Below are 24,348 nucleotides of genomic sequence, written 5' to 3'. Positions count from 1 at the left end.
CCAGTGGGAAAGAGAGAACAATCAATTGTCTACCTAATGGGTTTTAAAAGAATGGAAACATCTGTTAGCATAAGGATGACAGCTTGTTGGCAGCTTCCAACCAACTAAATCCACTATCACAGCAGGGTATTAGGTCTGCCAAGCAAACACACCACACAGTACACACAGAGAGCACAGTGGAAGGTGGCTGTGGCATCCGTGGGTATGAGATAACCCAGCATTGGGCAGACAAGCCTGGAGGAGCATTGCACTCCTGTTCCCAGCTACCTACAACCATCACAAGCCTCTATGTCCTTGTGAAACTCTGAGGTTGGCTGTAGGACTAAGCCAGGCCCTGCTTCATCCCGAACTTCGTAGGAGTCTTAATGGGGACAACAGGTCAAATTCCTGTCCTAAAGACAACTGTTAGGATCTAAGTCTAAGCTAGACACAGAGGCCCTGTCTGCAGTCAACGAAGAGAAACAAGTATTCCTGAGGTGTCCCGGGTAGATAAGACACAGTGCTCCCCAGAGAGGCTATTTCTCTTCATTGCCTACAGGAGGGGCATCAGTCTCAGACATCCAATAATTAGACCACCAAAATCAGATGAAATATCAGGAGGAAGTGGTGAGCTGAAACAGGAAGCCATTAGCATGATGATTACCTCACATTACTATTGCAGCTACATGTTTGCATGCCTCTGTAGCAGTTCCAACCCCCCGTTCCTCAACAAAAACAGGAGAAATTATTCCTATTTGTAGGGCAATGTCAGAAAGAACTAAAGAACTAATTTCATGTTAATAGCAAACATATGGCACTTACCTAAAGCTTTACATCATCTGAACAAACAGTGGGACGTTCCCCTCTGTATAATGATTACAGGCTCAGTAAGTGACTTGTTCACAGTCAGACCAAAAAGTATCGCACAGTGAGGACCTGAGCCCAGCCTCCTGAACTACATTCACTTGACCTCTTCCTCTCCCACTGCTATAATCTGTTACTTTCAAATTCCTGCATAAACGAAATGAAACTCTGGCACTTTAATTAAGGCCAGCATTTACCCAAGAATTCTCCTCTCTTAGTCTCTACAGCTTTTGCAGATCCTCTGTGTAAGAAGCACATGAAGTGCTGGAATTAAGAGGATGTAAAAACAATCCATACAGAACAGCACAGCAAGAAACACGCTGAGAATCTATCACTCTAAAATGCATCTGGACACCCTCAGCATGTATGGCAAAGAAAGATGGAATTCCACAGAGCAATACTTAAAATTCAGTTTTCATCCAAAGAGCAAAGCACTTAACAAATTAATTGAGCTTAGCATCCATGTTGAGCGCTCAGCACTGTTATAATCATCACAGGAGAAAGTCTATTTTGTGACTGGCTGAAAGAAGCACAACAAGACCTGAACAGACTAATCACTATCCCTTAGAGGCCAATAAGACAGAAAAATGGCAGCCCTTGCAATTTTGGTACAGCATAACTCTGCCCTTTTGCTTTCTACTTAAACATTGACCCCAACACCGATGAAGTTCTGTCCCCAGGAAGCAACACATCTTACCTAGTCAGGTATGTGACACAGCCTCTACTATTGCCTTATTTTTCCTGGTTGCTTATCAAAATATAATACCCTGGGCATCACAGGCCTTTTAAAGGGATTTTTTTGTTTCTAGCTACACATCCTAATTAGTTACCACAAGCTCTGAGAAGCTCAGTAGCTCTCCTCCCTCACAGTCTACCTCTCTTCTTTTTTCCCCTCCCCTGCCAGATGCTGGTGGGAATGTGTGCAGTTAGATAGAAATCCCACCACCACATTGTTTGAATTAAGTAACACCACGTAGATGGAACAATAAGGTTCTGTTCCAATGAACAAGATTTATCGCCCCTTTGAGGAGATACTGACTTTGCCTTTGCTCAGTCAATAATTGTAGTCACCCACAACTCCCCTTACAGCCTGCAATCCACCACTTACTTTCCTATCTCCAGTCCCAGAGGAGCAAAGCTGTTAATCATTTTTTTCTGGATCACAGAAAGAGTAAATATCCTTCCCCAAAAAGAATCGTCACAGAAGGGATAAGAGCACCAGGTTGTGAAAACCCCTAAAGTATATGAACACTTAGTGATATGTGGGCAAGTTTTCCCACTTCGTTGTGTTAACTATTACACTGTATGCGTCTAGCCATAGAATATTTTTGATCTGTTCTGCAAAGCATTCAGTATACAAGGAAAATTACATACTAAACAATACATTAAAGAAACATTAATATTCCAAAACAGCATGCTGCAAGTTGATAAATGCTAGCAGTAAGGTCACTGTGGCCACCCTTTCCGCTCCAGATATATTTTCTCCATGTCTCATTCTCAGAAACAACTGAAACTGTTCAACATAGCTCAGATGGAAGCAGGCACATACACAATTTTAACCCAAAAGTGTTTGGCAGACTGATAACTGGAACTCCAATAAGTGTAAATCAAGTGTCATCATATAGTACAAACTATCTCAAATATCCACCAATTCCACCTACAGTAAGTAAGTACTGCAGGGGTCACTGACTCTGTAAACTGAAGCGCTGAGCATTTCAGCAATTTTCCCATTGTGACACAGACAGCAAAGGGAAAGCACAGTAATCCCAATTCTCAGTCCTCCACAAACGCACTGAGTCAACCTTCCTTCTACACAGGTCTTGGAAAGGCAAGTACCTAAAATGTGAAAGGGATTCTATGGAACAACCAGAACAAGAAAGGAAAAAAATACCACCTATTGGGAAAAATAGGCTCCATTTCCCAGAAGGAAAGAAAGATCTGACCTAGGGTCGCTGGCGTACTCTGAAGCCACAGTATTCAAGTGCTGCCTTCACAACAAAGTGGAAGAACACAACAGCAAACAAAGAGTTAAGAGGGTAGTTCACATCAGACTAAACTTTCAAGCCCTAAGTGTTTTTCCTTTCTGCTTCCTCACATTCCTGAAACCAGTTGGGCCACAACACATTTTCTCTGTATCACCCTGTATGCAGGATCTGAAGCTGTTTATTTTCCACATCACTGCTGAAAAAGCCAACTGCATGCAAGTGATAACAAGCAGCATTTTCAGGATGTCTGGAGATGCTTATCATAAACACCATAAAGTCTGTTCTGGTTTCATAGAAGACAGCAGCTCATCTCTGAGCCACGATTTCAGGCAGTTGCAGAAGATTCAGAAAGAGTTATTCGGGAAACATGTAATCTCCCATGATAAGAAATACCAACTGTCTGGAGCAGGATTTCTCTGTGTAAATTGAAATCAGGGCTGTGTAAAGCTGAATTAAACCTTTGTCATGAAACTGCAGACCTGGCAGTTATATTCTTCCAGGTTAAGCTGGCAGCATCCATTGAGAACAAAGCCTTTGAACAGTACTTTTACTGCAGTAGTTGCTTTTAGAATAACAATAAGATAATCCGTTCTTCAAAATCCTTAAACTATATTGATTTACAGCACAAAATAATGAACTGCACCATGCTCTTGTTTCACGAATTCGTTCGAGTAGTATATTCTTTATTTGCAGCGCGCTGGATGCACGGGGGATCTCTCCACCTATCGTGCATGCCCACGACAAAAATCACATCACTTTTATACAATTGAATAATGAATATTCTAATAACGTCTATACATATTTATTATCTGACCACGCCTACCCCCGCTTCTCATGCTAATTAGTTGCGCCTGCGCAGACCTTCCAAATAATTCTGGGCTGGGGTCGTTCCGATGAAGGCCAGTAGTCTTCCTCGTTCCCTTTCACCTAGTTGGCACCAGGTTTTTGCTGATCCTTGAATATCTTGTATCCTTATCTTTTAACTATGTTGTTAACTGCTGGGATGTTCCTTGCTTGTCGGATTGTCCCATCATCTAATCTTAAGGTTGATTCCTTCCTGTGTTGTCTTCAGAAGGACATGGTTAATGATTTACGCAAACATCTGTTCCTTGTTAAACACATATCAGAATATATATATAACAAACAATATGTATCATAAATTGTATAGCCTTAATTAACCAAATACATTCCTTGTGCTCCATCAATCCCCCCTTTTCTACATCATAAGTAAATTCTTTTACTACATTTCACATGATTTTATTAATTGTTCCCTTATAAACTATGAGAGAACATTGCAGCATGCAACAAATTATTATTCCCATGATAATTATTAAAACTGTGATTATAAAAAGCTTCTTTAACCAAGTAAGATTTGGTAACCAAGATGTTAATTTATTCCAAACTTCTTCAAAATTCCAGGAGGTGTCATCCTGTGTAACCTGATGCAGTATTTTAGTCTGATCCCAAATTACCTGCAAGTCTGTGGAAACCCGACCACTCTGGTCAACATATGTACAACAACTAGTGTTGATCATTATACAAACTCCTCCTTGAGCAGCTAGGAGGATATCTAAAGCCATTTTATTTTGCAATACTACTTTGGATAAACTCCTAAGCTCTTCTTGTTGTGCTTGAATTGCATCCATAGTAGCGTTTTCCAATTTTTCTACAACAGCCGAAATATTTACAAGGGCTTTTTCAATTTCACTTACCTCTAACCATGGTAAAAACCATCTTACAAAACTATGAAAGGCAGTAGGTTTCTCAATTAAAGGATTATTTCGTTTAAGTCGCCTTAATGGGCTTCTCAGAAATCCTTTATCTAATCGAGTATGTACTGTCATATTGGGAATAACTGCTCCTAAGGTACAAGTTCCTCTCCAATTTTCAGGTAACGTTTTTCGAGCAGTATCATTACATATCCAATACCATCCTTTTCCTTCAGGGACAGGCCATTTGGTAGAGTTGTTTACCTCACTATTGACGCTTATATTTATAGTCTTATTACACGTTGTCTGATTTCCTACATATACAGTTTCACTACAATACAATTTTCCCATACCAGTAGGTGGATTACATCGTTGAACACAAGTATAGTAAGAATCCTGAGGGGCCGGAGTTATGATATTTATTTGTTCCGCATCTATCCCCGAATCCCAAGAGGTATTTGTCCATAAATCTGTCCAAGACATGTTAGAAGGAATTGGAACTCCAATTAATGATATTCCTTTTCTCCCATGTTCGGGGATATGAGTACATATCCAGCAATCACTTCGACTAATCAATTCAGTCACTTGTTGTACCAAGGACAAGTGAGTGTTTTCTTTCCAACCACTCTGTATTTGTTCAATTTGTATAATTACCGAAATAACCGTAATGAAGTTGGTCCAGTTGATTCGGCCTTCCATAGAGAGGGAGAAGGGGCCTTCTTTACTTGAGAGTAGTGTATCCAAGATTTCTTTTCTCGTACCTTAACAGCTGTATTAGTAGTCAATAACACCTGGAAAGGTCCTTTCCACTTTTGTTCTAAAGGATCACCTGAAAAGGTTTTAATTAAGACATAATCTCCCGGTTCAAAATTATGTAGAGGTCCATCTAATCCACGAGCTCGAGTTCCCATTATTTGTTTAGAAATTTTTCTCATCTGCCGATGTAATTCCCTCAAGTATCCGTACCAATACCCTTCTCCTACTTGTCCTAGATCTTCCCCTGAAAAGGTATGCTGATAAGGTCTCCCATATAATATTTCAAAAGGACTCAAGTTTTCCTTACTCCGAGGTTTAGTTCTTATTCTTAATAATGCAATTGGTAGGGACTGTGGCCATGTTAAATTAGCTTCCTGACCAATTTTAGCTAATTGTAATTTCAGTAAGTGATTCATTTTTTCTACCTGACCACTCGCTTGTGGTCTATAGGGAGTATGTAACTGCCAATCAATTTCTAGGATTTGACTGATCTTTTGTACTATTTGGGCACAAAAGTGCGGTCCCCGATCTGAAGATATTGTTTCCGGTAAGCCAAACCGAGGAATTACTTCAGTGAGCAAAAATTTTATCACTTCTCTAAACTTATTAGTTCTACACGGACGCGCCTCTGGCCATCCTGAAAAAGTGTCTACCAGAACTAGTAAATACCGAAACCCCCCTTTTCTGGGTAATTCCGAAAAATCTATCTGCCAGACTTGTCCTGGGTAATTTCCTTTACCAATGACCCCTATTCGTACTTTGTCACCTGTTTTAGGATTATTTTTAGCACAAATTTCACATTGTTGTATAACTTGTTGAACTTCAGTATATAAATCTTTTCCAATCCAATATTTACTTATTGACTTATAAGTGGGGTCCACACCCCAATGTGTCTTAGCATGTTCTAATTTTATTAAACCCCAGATATTCTTAGAGGGAACTATTATTTTTCCCTCCGGGGTCCAAGCCCATCCATTTGCATCTTTTTTACCTTTTAAGTCGTGAATTAATTTGTGGTCTTCCTTTCCATATTGGGGAAGACTTGATGTAGTTATTGTTTGGGCATTACCGTCAGGGATCAAAGTTAGCCCTTCAACCATTTTTCTTTCGGCTGCAATGCGAGCTTCTGTGTCAGCCAATCGGTTTCCTTTTTCAAACTTAGCTTCTCCCTTTTGATGTCCTTTGCAATGCATAACAGCAACTTCCTGAGGTAATTTTATAGCCTCTAGAAGGTCCCAAATCTCTGCTGCATGTTTTATCTTTTGCCCCTGAGAAGTTAGAAGTCCTCTTTCTTTCCAAATAGCTCCATGAGCGTGTATTACTCCAAAGGCATATTTCGAATCAGTCTAAATGTTTACCCGCTTACCTTTGGTTAATTTCAAGGCTCTTGTCAACGCTATAATTTCAGCCTTTTGGGCGGAAGTACTAGAGGGTAAAGGACCCGATTCTTTTACCTGGTCTGTTGTAGTTACAGCATACCCGGCGAACCGTCGTCCTTCTTTCACAAAACAGCTTCCGTCTGTAAATAATTCTTCATCCGCTTCCTCTAGCGGAGTTTCACGTAAATCGGGTCGACTAGAGTAAACGGCTTCTATTGTTTCCATACAATCATGTTCCAAGGGTACTTCTGACACTCCGCTGAGGAAAGAGGCTGGGTTCACAATGTTAGTTACGACTATTTTAACGTCGTCTTGTTCAGCTAACAATGCCTGGTATTTCAAAAATCTTTGAGGAGACAACCAATGAGCCCCCTTTTGCTCCAAGACGGCTGAAACTGTATGTGATACCAACACTGTCATTGTTTGTCCCAAGGTAAATTTCCGAGCTTCGTAAATATTTATAGCAACCGCTGCCACCGCTCGCAAACACGAGGGCCATCCTTGGCTGACTTCATCCAATTTCTTTGAAAAGTAAGCTACAGCACGTCGATATGGACCTAATTGTTGAGCTAATACTCCCAAGGCAAATCCTTGCCTTTCATATGAGTATAGTAAAAATGGTTTACTAACGTCCGGAATCCCTAACGCAGGGGCACTCATTAGTTCTTTCTTCAACATTCTGTATGCTCTCCTTGCTTCTCCTGTCCATTCCAATTTCAGGTTAGATTCTTTTAATAATTCATATAATGGCTTCACTATTATTGCATAGTCTCTTATCCACAAGCGACACCATCCGGTCATTCCCAAAAAGGTCCTCAATTCCCGGATAGTCTGCGGTTCTGGCATCTGGCAAATAGCTTCTTTCCGCTCAATTCCCAACTCTCGCCGTCCCCCTGATAACTCTATTCCCATATAGGTTACCTGGGTTTTCACAAGTTGTGCCTTTGAACGGGAAACACGATATTCCTTCATTCCCAAGAAATTCAACAGGCTTATAGTCCATGTTAAACATCTTTCCCGTGAGCTGGTAGCTATCAATAGATCATCCACATATTGCAAAAGCACACCCTGATCATCAGGGCTACTCCAGTTCTCAAGATCTCTAGCAAGCTGGTTCCCAAAAATAGTGGGACTATTTTTAAATCCTTGAGGTAACACAGTCCATGTTAACTGAGTCTTTCGCCCCGAGTCTGGATTTTCCCATTCAAAAGCAAATAACTTCTGACTTTCTTCAGCCAATGGGAGGCAGAAAAAGGCATCCTTCAGATCCAAGACGGTAAACCAAATTAACTCGTCCCTTAATTTAGTTAGCAATGTATAAGGATTAGCTACCACTGGATGTAAATCCTCTACTATCTTATTTATTGCCCGAAGATCTTGAACAAGCCTATAGCTTTTACCATCGGGTTTTTGGATGGGTAAGATAGGAGTGTTATACTCAGATGCACATTCTTTTAACAACCCATATTTCAGGAATCTTTCTATTTCTTTTATCCCTTTCCTATCTCTTAATCGGAGGGGATATTGTTTAATTCTAACTATTTGAGCTCCTGGTTTCAAATGAATCTCAATAGGTCTCGCATGTTTTGCCTTACCTGGGACTTCACTAGCCCAAACTCCGGGATATACTTGATCTAAGATTTCAGAGGGGATTTCTTCATTCTTTCCCGGAGTCTGTAATACAGCTAAACTTAATAGTGAGACCAGTTCCTCCTCCTTAACCTTTAACTTCATTTGACCATCCTTGAAAAGTATTTCTGCTTCTAATACTTCTAACAAATCTCTTCCTAATAAAGATTTTGGGGAACCGGGCAGATATAAAAACTGATGTGATCCTATATACTTCCCTATTTGATATCGTAAGGGCTTTAAAAAGTATGCTCTTTCTGTTTGTCCCGTTGCCCCTACCACCTGAACGTAATTGTCATCTTCTGGTATTAGTTTTTCATTTAGGACTGAGTAAGTCGCTCCGGTATCTATTAAAAATTCCATTGTTCTTCCCGTATTCCCCAGCTCAATGTTAACCAGGGGATCAGCTGGGGTTTGATTTCCAGGCCCCCGTCAATCTTCCTCTCCCAAACTTCCCACCACCCTCGGGAATTTTGCCTTTTGCTTAGGACATTCCTTCTTCCAGTGGCCCACTTCTTTACAATAAGCACACTGATCTATCCGCAAGGGAGGGCGCACTCCTTTTGTTTTTTTATCATATTTATTTCCCTCCCGTGCCTGGAGAGCCGCTACAGTTGCAGTAGCGATTGTCCTTCCAAGTTTCTGTCTTTCATTTCCCTCTCTTTTTCTAAACGTCCTCCAAGCTTCTTCTACAAGTTTTTCTAAATCCCGAATATCAGGTCCTTTCATTTTCTGTAGTTTCCGTCTAATATCCTCTGAAGATTGTCCTAGGAATAAAGAGACTAACTGCATCCTCCCCCCTTCGGATGCTGGATCAATTGTGGTATATTTTTGCATTCCAGTACGCAGTCGATCTAGAAACTCTGAGGGGGTCTCTCCCAAATTTTGTTTGATCGTATATAATTGTGACCAATTTACTGATTTAGGTATTGCCGTTTCCAAACCAATACGTATCCATTCCTGATATCCTTTTAATAATCTATAATCATTATCGTTATTGTAATCCCATCTTGGATCAAGCCGGGGTATATATGTTTCTACTGTCCCAGGAAGAGCTCCAGATGTGACTTGAGCTTGTACCTGTGCTCTAGCTACCTTTAGAATCATTTGTTTCTCTGTTTCCGATAAAGCTGATAACATTATTTCAATATCTTCCCAATCTGGATCCAGATTTTTATTTATTAATTCGAAACGCTTAGCCACTCGTTCTGGGTCATCACGATATCCTTTTACAGCTTCTCTCCACGCATCTAATTCGGTAGTTGAGAATGGGACTTTGATGTGTACTAGTCCATCAGTTCCCATAGCCTGTCTCAAGGGAGCTTGAATTATTGGTCCCATTCTACTCCTAGTTCTTGCAGTAATTGGAGAGAAGGTAGGGACATCGGAATCATGTGAACTGTCTCCCTCTCCTACTGAAGATTCCCTTTTTTCCGGGGGAGAGACATAATCTTCTAATCGCTCTTCATTTTCATCATTTAATTTTAAACATCTCTGTCCTATACTACAAGCAGAACAACAACGTTTTAGCCCCAATCCCTTCTTTTTATTATCTTTTTCAAGAGCTAAAACTAACGGATCTTTAGGGGCGAGATTTATCCCACAATCCTTCTGCCATTCTGGATGATCTCTAAGGGTAAAGAACATATCCGCATATTGCACCTCATCCCATTTTCCTTCCCTTCGTAAAAATAACATTAATTGCAGTAAAGTATTATAATTTAAAGTGCCATTCACCGGCCATTTCTCTTTATCTTCTAACTTATACAGAGGCCACCATTGATTGCAATATTTAACCAATACCTTCTTACTTTCCGTTCCTTTCGTCGATCCTACTATATCCTTCCAATGTACAAGAATGCATTTCAAAAGGGCTTCTTTGTGGGATTTCCACTGAGGCCCGCCCACCCATTTTCCAAATGTTGTCGATAACCGAGCTCTGGTTAACACACAACCCAAAAGGTTTTTGTTTTTTTTTTTTTAATCAAATACCCCCAAATACAAAAGCACAATTTCTTTTGTGCACCAAATAACCGGTTATACCCAAAAATAAAGAATATACTCACTTCACAACAATGGGGTCCTTGTCTGTCCCCGCAGTGATCCGGTGAGTCGAGGAGTCCCTCCGGGAAATCCCGGGGGTACCCTAGGGAGTCCTATCCTCCACGGGTCCTGCGGCGCGACAGAGAAGAAGTCCCACCTGGGTCGCCAAATTGTTTCACGAATTCGTTCGAGTAGTATATTCTTTATTTGCAGCGCGCTGGATGCACGGGGGATCTCTCCACCTATCGTGCATGCCCACGACAAAAAATCACATCACTTTTATACAATTGAATAATGAATATTCTAATAACGTCTATACATATTTATTATCTGACCACGCCTACCCCCGCTTCTCATGCTAATTAGTTGCGCCTGCGCAGATCTTCCAAATAATTCTGGGCTGGGGTCGTTCCGATGAAGGCCGGTAGTCTTCCTCGTCCCCTTTCACCTAGTTGGCACCAGGTTTTTGCTGATCCTTGAATATCTTGTATCCTTATCTTTTAACTATGTTGTTAACTGCTGGGATGTTCCTTGCTTGTCGGATTGTCCCATTATCTAATCTTAAGGTTGATTCCTTCCTGTGTTCTTTGTCTTCAGAAGGACATGGTTAATGATTTACGCAAACATCTGTTCCTTGTTAAACACATATCAGAATATATATATAACAAACAATATGTATCATAAATTGTATAGCCTTAATTAACCAAATACATTCCTTGTGCTCCATCACTCTGCTTAGATAACTGTTTCACAAGCAATACTGATTTTCTACAATAAAGCCGATTTCCACAATTGTCCCTCTTGAGAAATTCTGTTAATTGTTCCTCCCTCTTCCCCTAGCTTTAATTCCAATTTTCCCTCTCCAGTCTAAGGGAATAAAACCAAACAGTTTTCATCTAGAGTTTGGAAAGCTGGTCAGTTTTCATTATGGCCTCAGTCACTTTTAATCAGCTGCCCCAAAAAAACAATTGAAAATAATTAACTGAGCTTCTCCTGGGCTTTCGGATTCAACAGAAAGGTGATCAACTGAAGACAGACGAAAGGACAACACTCCTATCAAAGTCTGGACACTTTCCAAGGTCTGACACAAGGATATAACACCAAGCTTCAAAATTTCTGTCCATACCAGTTAAGAACCTCTGCAAAAAGTATTGCAAGATTTGTATGTGATTTGCAAGTGTAGCTTATGCTGCTGGTTCCTCTGGCTTTGTCCTGGGTATTACTTCTCTAACAATATGGGTAAAGTCAGTCAAGTGCTCCTGCATAGAGACATAACCTAATTTTCAAGTATCCCCAGCGCACACTGCAATCATTTACCTGTACTGCAGGAAACCGATAGTGGAGCACTGAGGTGTTTGAAATGAAATGTGAGGCCTATGGTGGCTATTCCACATGGAACAACGCACAGAAGAGATAAGAGAGAGGAGCTCCAGAAGCAGCAGAACAGTCACAGTTTCTAAGAGCAGCAGGGAAAAATACAGCATTGCAGTACTTAGCTTAAAAGCTTTGAAAGCTTCAGCTTCACCAGATGGGATGAGCTGATCAAACAACTCTTAACAGCAGTCTCTGCTTCCCCTTCTCTCTTTGCTCCCAGATCTCTCATCTCTCCCTTACCTCAGACCAGCTCCAAGCCTAGGGCAGTTCTTTCCTGAGCAGATTCATCTCACTAACCCAACAAGAAGCCTGCTTTCAGCTGGCTGAACTGACCCATCAGACAGTTAATGAGCACCACCAGAACTAGCACAAAGGAAGGATCAATGTCCCATTCAACAGTAATGAGTCATGAGCTCAGCCCAGATGCTTGTGAAACAGGCTCCTCCTGTGCAAGGTGCTGCAGAGACAGAAGGTGGTGATGGGGTAAGCAATGCATACTGAAAGGAAACCGAGAGACAGATCACCCATGGAAGCAATATTATCAATATTATTCTGCAAAATTTAGTTTTATGCTTATGGAGGACAGGACTTAATCGTCATCTCTATCGCCGTACTGCAGATAAGAGATGGTTACAATAAGCCTTTTTTTATTCAGAAGTAATGTTCTCTGGCTGCAGGATCTTTGTAGCTGTGGTATGAGAAAGACATGGGCCAGCAGGACTGCCATTACCCAAGGGAGCTGATGGTGCTTGTAGCTAAAGGATAGTGCTATTTTTCTTGCTAGCTGAGCATGTTCAGAGAGCCAGTCTGTGGGGAGAATACCCATAGAAAAATGAAGCAGCCCCATGGCGTGTTTGTATGGTGTTGTTATCTGAGTGGAACTGTAATAGCAAACCCCTATAAAATGGTCTTCACAAATGGGGAAATGTGGACAAGGTAGGTCAGGTCCCCCAGCAGAATTTAGATTAGGACTAAAGTCTACCAAAGCTCTTCCCATCACCCACCCATTACACAGTCCTTCATCATCCAGTGTAAATTTGTTCACTGAATTCCTTAGCAGCAGAAATACATACTTAGAGGAATCCCCATTCCCTCTTAGTTTCTGCCTTCTTCACCATGAAATCCTTTATTACAGTGAAGAAAAATCACTCAGAAGCTCTTGACTGTTGCAGTGCAGGAACAAGAAGGTCCAGAGGCAAATGGGATACTGGGGCATCTTCATTGCACTGTCAGCCAGAAGTGCCTCCCCAGAGCAAAGCACCATGATGGCTGGAGGGGAACAGCTCTGTTCCAGCTGCCTGTCACCTTCCCTCAAAGCAGGTTAAATGCATACACAGAAAAACCTGTCTCGATAGACTGTGTGCTTGGCTTACCAGCAATTAAACTGCAGATCAAAAGAAACATAAATGTGGATGTTGCTTTGCTTATTAGTATCAGTTCTGTCTTTGATTGCCTGAAGGCCTTTCCAACAATGGTGACTTTAATTACTTTAATGAGAGAGAAAATGATCTGAGGAGTGTCAGCTCAATGGGGCAAGGTCCCAATGAAAATGTGAGGTCTAGGATCATTAGTTATGTTATTATCTTATGTTATTGGAGCTAAATGTAAACAGCTACTGAAGCCCAACTGCTGTCTGGATCGAAGCTGGGGAAACAAATTAATAGAAGCTTTGAAATAAGGTTGTATTGGTTCTGCTACCCACTTTCAACAGTTTGCTCTTTGTTGGTCCATTGTAGAAAAAAAAAATGCTTGTAGAGAGAAAAGAAAAGGAAATTTAATATGCTGCGGGCTTGTCTTCAACAAAACACTCACAACAATTATTTAAAATGAACTTTTTGAAGTGACTGAGTTTATCTAAAGCAAATTAAGATAAAGCAAATCAAGGCCACTTCAATTCTTATGGGAAGCCTAAGCTGCTAAGCAAGAGACTATGCATCTGGTCAGTAGCATTAGCAGTCCTGTGTGCCTCCTCTCAAGCCAGGAGAAAAGCAAGATGGAGCAATTTAGCTTCATTTGCAATGAAAAGCGATTAAATTGCATTGTATGACCTGGTACCTGCTGCAGGTGAAAAACTTCACACCTACCACAACTCAGCTGACACACAATTAATTTTAAGCAGGGGTAATGTGATTATGATTCTGAGCCGTGAGTATTTGATACAAAGATATAATATGGTTGAATTAATCCCATTTAATTTTTTTACTAGACTTGGTGGTGCCAGCACTTCTAAGTACAGCCATTCCTTGAGTTCCCATTGTGGAGGATTAGAATTGCTGGTTGTTTCAGCTTGGAATTAGAAAGGAAATTGCATGAAAATAGATGAAACTAAGAATTTTTCTTCCCAAGGAAAAATCCCTTCCTGAACTTTCCTCTGATGGCATAGTCCTATGCATAAGCCAGGCACAGCAGGCATCAAAGACAACCAAAGCCATCCTTGGAGATTCCAGCTTATCAGACACACAGATTCCTATTTCAGGCCTCATTTTTTCTCTGTCTTAGGAATAATTTTGGGGTTTTGTACAAGTCCTTTGAACAACTTTACTGGTTTGTGGCTTGTGGAAGCAAGCTGCATCTTTTAAATAATGCTGGAGTCCTCATCTATTGTGAAAGCCCCCTTAGAGAGCAGCCCTCAAATACATAAGTAATATCTATGAAGCACAGCCAAGTGGGTCATTACCGAGAATGAAGACTCTTCTGCAGGTAAATGAATGCATTCAGCACTTTAGAGGCCAGGGCTATCATGCTCTTTCCCAAAGTAAGGAAGTTCAGTGTTGAAGGACTGAGGTGAAAAGCTAAGCTCTGGGCCTAGTATTCCATGTTTTTCTTTAAACAGGGATTGTAATGGCTATTTAGCATATAGCAGAAACAAGAACAAGTTGTCGAGGGGGAAGTTAAGTAGTGACCTGCTGACTGCAGAGAGGTAACTCTTCAGTTCTTGCTTTGAAAATGGCTGATAATTGGTTCTCTGGACTGCTCCAGTCTCTGGTGCATGTTCACAGGGAAAACAATAGCACTTCAGGCTTAGCTGCCTCTTCCCTGTCTGGGTGAATGGGTCTCCATAAATAGTTGTCTGCCCCTTAAGATATAAGGCTTGTCCAGGTCTATCTGCTAATCCAGACAGCACCTTTTCTATAGTTTTACATGCTTTTGCATTTACTAAAAGGAGTGGCAGTATTTAATATTTGTTTGGCAGGTGTGAAGAGGAAGAGGAGCAGTCCCAGGTGTAGAAGGTCTGACAGAAAGCATGTGAATCTGAATACATGACAGAGTATGAGAGCAGAGTGCTGGCTGCATTACCCCTGTGGGACAATTCTAAATGAGTTATACAGGCTGCCCCCATGGCTGTCATGCAGAAAGGTGTCTTGTCTCCCTCACACAGGCACCAGCAGAGACCAAAGAAGCTGCTGCAGCCTGGACTAATAGGGCCAGGCTCTAAAGCTCACACAATAGAAACTAGTTCTTCTAGCTCCGGATGGTGTAAGGTTTGTACTCCTGTTGCTGCAGAACTGCCCTAGAGCCCAGAGCTGGCCATGCCTGACTTCCACATGGTACTGTATATGCTCTGTGTGGCGGGTACAGCGCTCCAGAAAAAGGGCATTTTGAAAATCTTTTGGCTCTCTGAAATTACACTGTCAAGATTATTTTTGTTTTTTGCCATTTCTATCCATCTATAAATCCAAGTGCCTGAATTATCACCAAGAAAACTACACCAGGTTTGCAAGGAGCTATAAAAACCTCTTCAAATGACATAGTGTAGCTTTGCTGATCAGACAATGGCATGATTTTACAGCTGGATAGCTCAAGACACTCCAGGAAAGGAAGCAAGTGGCCATGCACCTCATTAGGAAGCCAGTAATTGGCTCATTCCAGTGAGCTTAAATACCTGTTACCACCTCCACATATCAGTGAGATGTGAGCCTTCTGTCCCAGCTATGTATTGCCTGTGTTGAGCTTCAGGATGGAGCCAGGACAACGAAGGACTAGGCAGAAATGAGGGAAGGAAACTCTTCTGCAGACTGATCACTGGAATAAAAGCGGAAGTTTCTGAGTGCCTTTGGAAGGGGTCAGTGCCAGAGGAGACAGATGAGCAGGCAGAGTGCTGGTGACCAGGTCACAGCATACTAAACATAAACACCCTGCCCAGACCACTGATGCTTCTCGAGTGCCTAATACCTTTGGTCATCATCAATCCTTGAGCACTTTCTTGCTGCTATAAGAGGAAAAGCCAAAGCTGAACGCTGGCTTTTACAGTCTTGAGAGGTTTATACTGCAGCTGTGAACTTGATCTATGTGAGTCTGGTCTATGTGAGTGTGTGTGTGTAATTTGGGAAGTGCCTGTTGCCCACTGCATGAAACATAAACGCTACTGTGACAAAGCACAGTTTATCTCTCAGAAGTATGGTACTTTTTAGGTTAACTCTGACCCATTCGTACTGTAGCTCAGTTGTAAAGGCATAATACAAGAGATAAGACAATTTCTGTGGTGGAAAAGCTGTATCTTTTTGTGGTATTTTGCCCACTAGGTTGTCTCTCAAGGCTGGCTCTGGTCCTCTGGTTTTTATAGGTATTCTGCCTGATACTAGCATGTCTGTTACCTGAGAGCATCACAGGAAGCTCTGTGTTGAGACTAAGGGATGGAAAGGAACCGTATATGCTTCCAGCGATGTTAATGAGGAAATAACATGTGGTTGTAGAAAGACACTCTGAGAAGGACACAGAGGTGCTTCTGGGGATTTCTGAGCTTAAGAGAATGGGAGAGGAAAGGAGGAACAGACTGCAGAGCTGAGCCCAAAGGATGCTTCTTTGCAGAGCTAGGGTAGCAGCACTGGAGAGCAGAGCCTGACCTAGAGTTTAACCATGATTCCAGCCAACTTGAACCACCTTTGGTGGTTCTTATCCATAAATCTTAGGGATGCTTTAGGATCCCTCTGTGCTGATTGTCACCACAGGGTGCTGTGTGCCGCCTAATACTTTCCTCATCCAGGTGAAAGAAAGAAGACACAGAACATGGCACTACCTCTCCCACACCTAGCACTGCGAGTGGAAGGAGGAAGAGTGGAGCTAGGGAACATGTAGGCATAGCATGGCCTGTAGCTTTTAGTACAAAAACAGTTTTATTTAACAAAGGAGCTCAGACACTTTCTAGCCTGTCCCTTTAAGACCACGTTTGCCAGGGGAAAGACAAACATAGTTAACCAGAAACAACAGAAACAAACCCTGTGATCTGAAACATGACCCTGACTCAACAGCCAGGAAATCCTGGGAAACCTCCAGAGGTGGCATAAAATCCCTTGCCTTTGGCTGAAGGAGAAGGAAACAACCAACATATTTATGCAGACTCAGAAAGGATCAGCCATTTACAGAAAACAAGCAGAGCATGTGCAATGGCAGGAGTTAGGATCATAATTACTAGGGCACCCAATTTTTCTGCTTCAAGGCATAAGCTGAGCAGCAGATGGCATCCAAAGGAGCTCTCCCGTTCCGGTGGCATACACAATGTAATTAGCCAGGGCGTGGAAAGTCTCTGACACAGTCACAACAGCCCTAGAGACAACAAGCGACATTTTCTGATGCCGAAAACCTGACTGCAAGAGAAAACTACAAATGCAACCATGCTTGAATGTGGAACAGCAAGGGGTTGATGACCCAGCCATTTATTCCTGCCCGTGTGGACTAGAAATAACCATCAAATGATGAATGTGTTGGACTGATCCACTTAAAAGTAATCTGCTTTACCCCTAGCAAAATGGGAGTTCATGAATTGACAGCCCCAGGGAGAGCTGTACCAGGAATCTCAGATATGAGAAATCGTGGGGCTTATTGGTGGAAGCAAGACTATAGAGAAAAGTTAATTTTTGAGAGGCTGGAATTGGGCAGTGTTGCCTACTCCAGTAGTAGTTGATTTTTTTCTTGGAAACCTCAGATAATAAAATTGAATGGGATAAGAAATGTGTGCATTTTTTTTCTTCTTTAATTCAAGTCCTTCCATAGATCTGAATGCAAATGCTGCTGTGCTTACCACTGGAATTACGTATATGCCAAGTAGCACTCTCTGCAGGATAGCACAAGGATTCCAGATGCCTGAAAGGTGCTTTATAGCAGATATGTCACTGCCTCTTTTCTTTTAGATCAGGGACAGAGACTAGCCCTTTCTAAAGCATCCAGAGATCTGAAATGTTTTATGTCCAAGAAGTGCTGAGCAGCCTGAGTTTGTCTTGACTTCTAATCAAGTTCTCTGGGCCTCAGAGACAGCCCTAGACTTTCCCCTCTCAAGCTACATCTTCAAACTCATCAGAAACCAAGTTTCTATTTTGCAGGAAATGCCAGTCCTTTAAACCCTACTTTCATCTCAAACCCAAGGGAAAACTAGCATTTTCTAATGAACAAAACAAATGGCTTGTTTTTGTCCACATGGAGTCATCAAGCCATTTCATATGGATGGTGCTGGCACTCTCATGCACATACTGCAGCACCATTTTAATCTGATTGCACTACACAGATCGTATCATATCCATTTTGTTGGGATCACACAAAAAACAGGATTACTCAACAACGATCGCTATTGACGTGTTCTCCTGAACAGCTTTTATTTCAACAAAATGCCAGCTTCTGATGAAAAAAACTACTATTGACAGTTTTCCTTCTGGCTCCTCTCTCATTATCTGTAGCTGTGCCATCTCTGCGTTTGGATCAGCAGTCAAGCTAATGAATGGGAAAAAGCTGTACCAACTTAACTGCTCTGCAGTCCCAGTATCCTGGTTCACTCTTATGTCCACCATTATGGTTTCCCCTACCATTTATCAAATACATTTAGTAGAGTCCTGATTGGCATGCCAGGGCTGTACATGCTTGGGCTCCTGCGGTGTGCTTTAGGGCAAGCAGAACATCCTTGACAAAAGTTATTCCCTTGTATTTATGCCTTAGGCATTGTCTGGTTCCAGCAAGAACTGCAGGTTCTGCTGTTTTATTACTCAAGAACTTTTGCTGCACTAAATTTAGGACATGAACCATGGGGATTTCTCATCTCAGGAGTTTAGTTACCTCTTTGATTGAAAAGGTAACTAAATGTTGTATCAAGTGGATAGAGGGAGGTCATGGTTGGAACGATCTCCTCATATACAGATGAGAAGCACAGCCTCCTATATCTACCACTGGCTTCTAATGAGGAATTTCAGATTCACCAGCTTCAAAGTAATCTCAAAAATACAGATGAACAGTGCTGGCAGAGGAGATTCTACTTCTTTGTTGCTCTGAATTTTGCCACCATGCCCCTTTTTTCTCTCCTTTTTTAGCTGTTTGTCTGTATTCCTTGTGCTCCAGAAACTCTGTCAGAGACTTTGGGAGCAGCAGCTGGACGATGAAAGTGATTAAACAAGCCAAAGGAGTTGGTTTGTCTCTCCTTGGGTTTGGACGAGGCAAACAAACTTGGCACAGCTTCATAGAGGAAGGGTTATTAACAGCTCCACAGGGGAAGAGAAACATCTTGTTGACATTATTTATTTAGTGTCCCACCTTCCCAGCCCTGCCACGTTCCTCATAACACCAAATCCAGCCTTACCTGAGCAAAGGGTGAGTGGAGAGAAAATACACTAAGAAATGTTGCAACAAAATAAAGGGAAGGAATGCAGCTTCACAAGTTCACTGAATCTGAAAAGTATCAATGCAAATCTCTGGTAGTCTTGGTGGATCAGGCCAAGGGCTGGAGACTGGGAAACCAGGTCTTAGTCCACTAGCTGTTATGCCCAAAGATTAAGGTTTAGAAGATGTAGTTTATCAGCCCTGGGGACAGACAACCTGGAAGATAATGTTCTTGAGCTCCAAAGTAGGTGCAAAGTCATGCTGAGCACTGTACCTGCTTACAAAGTTCTCTTGAAGAACATACATCTTAAAAATCAGGGAGTAAGGTTGTTCAGCAACAAAACTTGCCCCTTGATTCTCATCTTTAAACTTCTTGAACCAGGTCCTCCAGAGTTATTAAAACTTATGGCAGAAAATTCAACCCCTGAGTGCTTCAGGCTGGGAATCTAATAACTGAAGGCACTTAAAAAGTGCCTAAAAGTAGGAATTTAATAACTGAAGTCTGGTTTTGATCGTAACTCTGGAGTGTGGGTACCTTCAAGATCAAATTGGTCAATAAGAGACATCCTGGAGGATGGTGTATTTCTTTTTCAGAAGTTTCCTCAAGTATTTAATGAACCAGAATTCCCTTCCACAAATACCCAAATTTTCTTCTGCTCCCACTCTGACACATTGCAGCAGGCTTTCACCTGCGATGCACCGGTGCTTCTCAAGAGTAAAAAAGCTAATTCCACTGACCTTTTAGGAAGAATTCAGCTTCTCCAAGTGGATGTTTTGTCCTACATCCAGCCCCTCCCTTGTGATTCCCCTTCTCGGGCCAGGCTAATTTTCTGAGCAGAAAAGCACAGCTGAACAAAGGCACTTCAACTCAGCCTTTTAATGTCCTCCACAGAGAACATGGAGACTCCTTTCAGCTTTAAAGCCACTGCACATCTCCATGCCACTGAGTATGCCCTTTCCCTTCTCCGTATTATTCTGTCTGTGTGCACAGGGCCAGAGACAACCTGTCTGCCCCAAGAGGGCAAGCAGAGGAGACATATCCTGCATGAAGACAAGTTATTGCAAAGCAGGTTGTGATGATGTCAGAGCTCCAACCCCAGCACAAAGCAGGCCTGAATTCTCCCTGATTGCTCTTTCTCCCCCATCAACCTGCTCTCCCTCCAAACACAACTCCCCAGCAGCCTTTCTCAAGGAGGATGTCAGCTAGGGCCTAACACATCTGCTTACCTCCATGCCACATTTGCTTGAAACAGGACCAGTTGCCACCAGAGACGTAGACAGATATTAGACTCTGTGGACTGTCATCATATATGCTGTTCTGGGTTCAGCTGAGGTAGGTTAAGACCTTACCAGCTTCTGACATCAGCTGGCATAACTGATCATATAGTTGCTGTCTAACCTAGTTCTGTCAAAATGGGTTTAAAAAATTCAACAAATAAAAACCTCCTATTAGCAATGTTTTAAGCTAATCCAGATCATTTTGATAGAATTGGGCTAGTGAACAATTCTAGCTGTCAGATCAGAAGTGCTAACCTCTGGCAAGGAACACAACAGGGAACAGGTAGAGAAGGGCAGAGATCTGTAACTTCTCACTCAGCAGCTCTGAAGAGCACGCAGAAGGAGTAGGCTGCTCACACAGCCTGTTTCCAAACCCTGGGCTGCCCAGTTTGCTGCAAAGCATATTCCACAGAGAGGTTCAAACCGAGACTGCATCTAAATTAATTGTAGAACAGGACAGACGGATCTGATGGAATCAGTACAGGTCATACAGCTGGCTTTGTTCCTCAAGCCAGTGCCAAAGTATCCTCAGCCAGCCAGGAATCATGGCTGTTACAGAGATCTGCCCTGGTTGGCCCAGGAGCAAGTACAAAGGAATGCATGTGACAAGGTAATGAGCCATGCCACAAACACTATTCTAACATAGAGTTTGTAAGATATTATCAGGGTGACAGCAGCATTCTGGTTATGATTCACCCTTGGCCCCTAGGGCTGAATAATTCAATATTTCAATGATACCGCACAAGATTTCAAGCAGATCACCACGTACTGCCTAGGACTGAAACAGTGGACTCACAGCTCCCCAGCCCTGCTGTGGGACCTGTATCTAGGTGATGTTTCTTGAGAAGCCCAGCCTTTACCACCACCATGACTAATGAAGAATTTGGCTATAATGAGAGGACATCCTTGACCCAATTAACAATCTAGGTAAGAGAAAATGTGTAGGGAATGTTTCCCTGTTTGCAGATGGGGCACTGAAGCACAGAGACTTTAAGGAGCAGATTTCTAGCTGTGCATTAAGCAGAAGCGGGGACAGATTTTTTTTTAAACGACGAGTTCCCAGCAGCTAAGCTTACATCAGTTGTGGAGAGATTTCCAGTCAGTTACCAACTGGCACGTCAGTGCAGGACTCTATCCATATATCCTCAAGTGACTTCTAACTAAGAGCAACCTCCATTCAGACCAGCTGTTGAACAATCTCCAGTTAGCCATGTCTGATCATCAGTACACAGCAGTGACCTTGCTGTGATATTGCTAGGACTTGGATAAATTCCTTTTGGCTCTGACTTGAGAGTGGTTATACCAGCGCAGACACTAACCTCACAGACAGTCGTAGCTGAGTACAAGGAGTATCTGTGCTCCACAAGATGACTCCTTCAGCATTTTCCTTCAATCCCTCCATTGACCCCATTTTAGTCCAGTGCTACTCTAGGAGTTACAGGCTTTTAAGTGGATAGTTTGCTGTGAAACTGAGCTCCATGGAGAGCAGATCTCTGCAGCTGCCTGGGGATAGCAGATGTGTTCCCAAAGCTCTCTACCTTAATAGCTACTTCAGCATTTTCAAAGAGAGTGGACTGGGGGTCTTTACTCAAGATCCTTCACAGATTTCTTACATGCAAACAGGCCTCCCCTGTTTTGTTTATACCTTGCAAACACATCCAGCAAAAATTGGCCTTCTTGACTTGAGTAACTAATTTGATGTCATAGGCAATTGTCAGACACCATGGTACCATCTGCCACATTCACATGACTATAATTTCAAGACACTGTGCATCACCTCCCTGTTTAAAATAATCCTTTCCTCTGAACAAAAACTGTCTTTAACATACGCACGGTACATCTAAAGGAAAGGAAGAATATGTAATGACTATTTACCATTACCCACAGCAATACATTATTCATACTTGCCTCCGCTAGCAATATCTTTCCTTCCCTAATATTAAAGTGGTACATACTGAAGTAGAATGGCAGACCCTCTGGGATTCCAGATGACTTTGCACTGGTCTCATTAGCATAGGCTCTCAGATTAATCCATATATTCATTATATAGCAGTTTCACTACAAGGACTTATTTGGGAACATGTGCCATGCCATTTCACCTGGAGTGAGAGCATAGCACCAGTATCAGCTTTTATGGCAATCGCAGAATGAACTGGCACCATATGCCACTGGTTGAGATAACCAAGTTAGTGGCACACCAATTTCCAGGTAGGGTGCTGAGGGGCTTGGCACTTTAGAGAGTGTTGGTAGTTACTCAAATCAGGAACAGTTTCAGGAGGCAATGAGATGATGGAAATGCCCTTCATGTGAGATGCTATGCAGGTCCTGTCTGCTCGGGATTATTTAAAGGGAACTTAATTTACAGGAAGTTAAATCTTTGCCCTGCTGTCTTGGCAAAATCTTGGCTTCCTTCCTCAGTTCCTGATTTATGGCATACCATATTCTTCACTTTCTATCCCAAAATGTTGCTATGATGTACCTCTACTGTGTTTTGCTTTAGAGCTGTGTGAACATGGGGCAGGATTTGATTGTATGGACTCCTGCCCAGGTTGCGGTTTTGAGAAAAAAGAAAAGCATATCCCCTTGGGCATGCTGCAAAGCCTCTGGAAACACACATGGCCTGTGAGCCAAGCTGTGAGTCAGGTATGCTGGAAACCCAATTCATCTAAAATTATCCCAGACTGGATCTGGACAGTACTAGCTATTGGCTGTGGGATGACAGGTGTGGCCGTGGAGTGGCTGGGTCACAACAGGGTTTCGGGAGATGCTCCCACTAGCAAACCAGACCCCTGATTCTGATCTTTCATTTAAGCTGGAAACATACCTGCTAGGAATCTCCTCCTGGTAGTGAGAGGCCAAGATGACTTAACCAGAGCAAAGCTCCAAGGGAGCAGTCCTCAGCACATGAGCCAGCGAGACTGTCCTATATTCCATAAAGCCACTGCAGCATCACCTAAGTGGACAGAAATAGCCAAATGTGGCTTTGCCCAGACACATTGCTACTAACACTGTTAAAATAATACATTGTTATTTTACTTGCTGGTGCACCAGAAATTGAGGTGTGTGTCGCAGAGACCTTTCAGGGATGTTCACTGGTGGCTATGGAGTGGGACCTGGTGCAGTGGAGTTAAGTGAGAGTCTGGATGTTGGCACCTCATGGATTTCTTATCTAGAGGGGACTGCTCACTCTGCAACCAACACAGCACTACTCACTGATGGCTACAACCCCAATGACTGCCATGCAATTTAGACTCATTGGCTCCCGTAGCTCATTAACCAATCCAGACTGTTGGCTCTCAAGCAGCCCAAGCAGTGATCCCTGCCTGTGATTATCTGAGCACAGCCTTGGGCTACCCAGGCTGTCTTCCTCCTGATCTTGAAAAATCTGCCAGCACTGCGCTGGCAGTTTTGGGCCCCGCTGGCTCAAACACCAATATACAACATACTTCCAGCTGTATCCAAAGCCATCACTGAGCAGAAATGTGGCAGCTGTGGCAGGGTCAAGAGGTGCTTCCTGGTGTCTTCATTTTGGCCTTTCATCCATAGACATTAGGTGATGAAGATGTCATTTATTAGCATTGTAATAGTGAGCTCTCATAGCAATGCTGCAGCTGTGATGGTCTTAGGATATTAGAGAGACAAGGTTTTCAGGGAGAGGTAATACTTTTTATTTGAACAACTGATGGATTTGGCAGGGGGGAATAAGACAAACTTTCAGGTACACAAACATTCAAGGATTTGTTTGTTTTCTTCCAGCTGTATCAGTAGAACTAA

General features: G+C 42.3%; 2 protein-coding genes across 2 annotated transcripts in view; both read right to left on the bottom strand.

Annotated features, from left to right (window-relative positions):
- LOC143169447 (acid-sensing ion channel 2) overlaps window positions 1–24,348 on the bottom strand; it is a 524,671-nt gene that overhangs the window by 364,264 nt on the left and 136,059 nt on the right. The gene's annotated exons all lie outside the window — the stretch shown is intronic.
- On the bottom strand, window positions 3,918–6,560 carry LOC143169483 (endogenous retrovirus group FC1 Env polyprotein-like). Its single transcript, XM_076356892.1, has one exon. The coding sequence runs from the start codon at window positions 5,234–5,236 to the stop codon at window positions 4,076–4,078; it is 1,161 nt and encodes a 386-aa protein (XP_076213007.1). The 5' UTR covers window positions 5,237–6,560; the 3' UTR covers window positions 3,918–4,075.

Source organism: Aptenodytes patagonicus, chromosome 20 (genome assembly GCF_965638725.1).
Source record: "Aptenodytes patagonicus chromosome 20, bAptPat1.pri.cur, whole genome shotgun sequence".
Taxonomy (NCBI): Eukaryota; Metazoa; Chordata; class Aves; order Sphenisciformes; family Spheniscidae; genus Aptenodytes; species Aptenodytes patagonicus.
Note: the sequence above shows the minus strand (reverse complement) of the source record. Positions and strands in the feature narration are given on the sequence as shown.

Excerpts from the sequence above, each read along its gene's own strand:
- LOC143169483 (XM_076356892.1), bottom strand. The coding sequence starts at position 5,236 with ATGGAAGGCCGAATCAACTGGACCAACTTCATTACGGTTATTTCGGTA.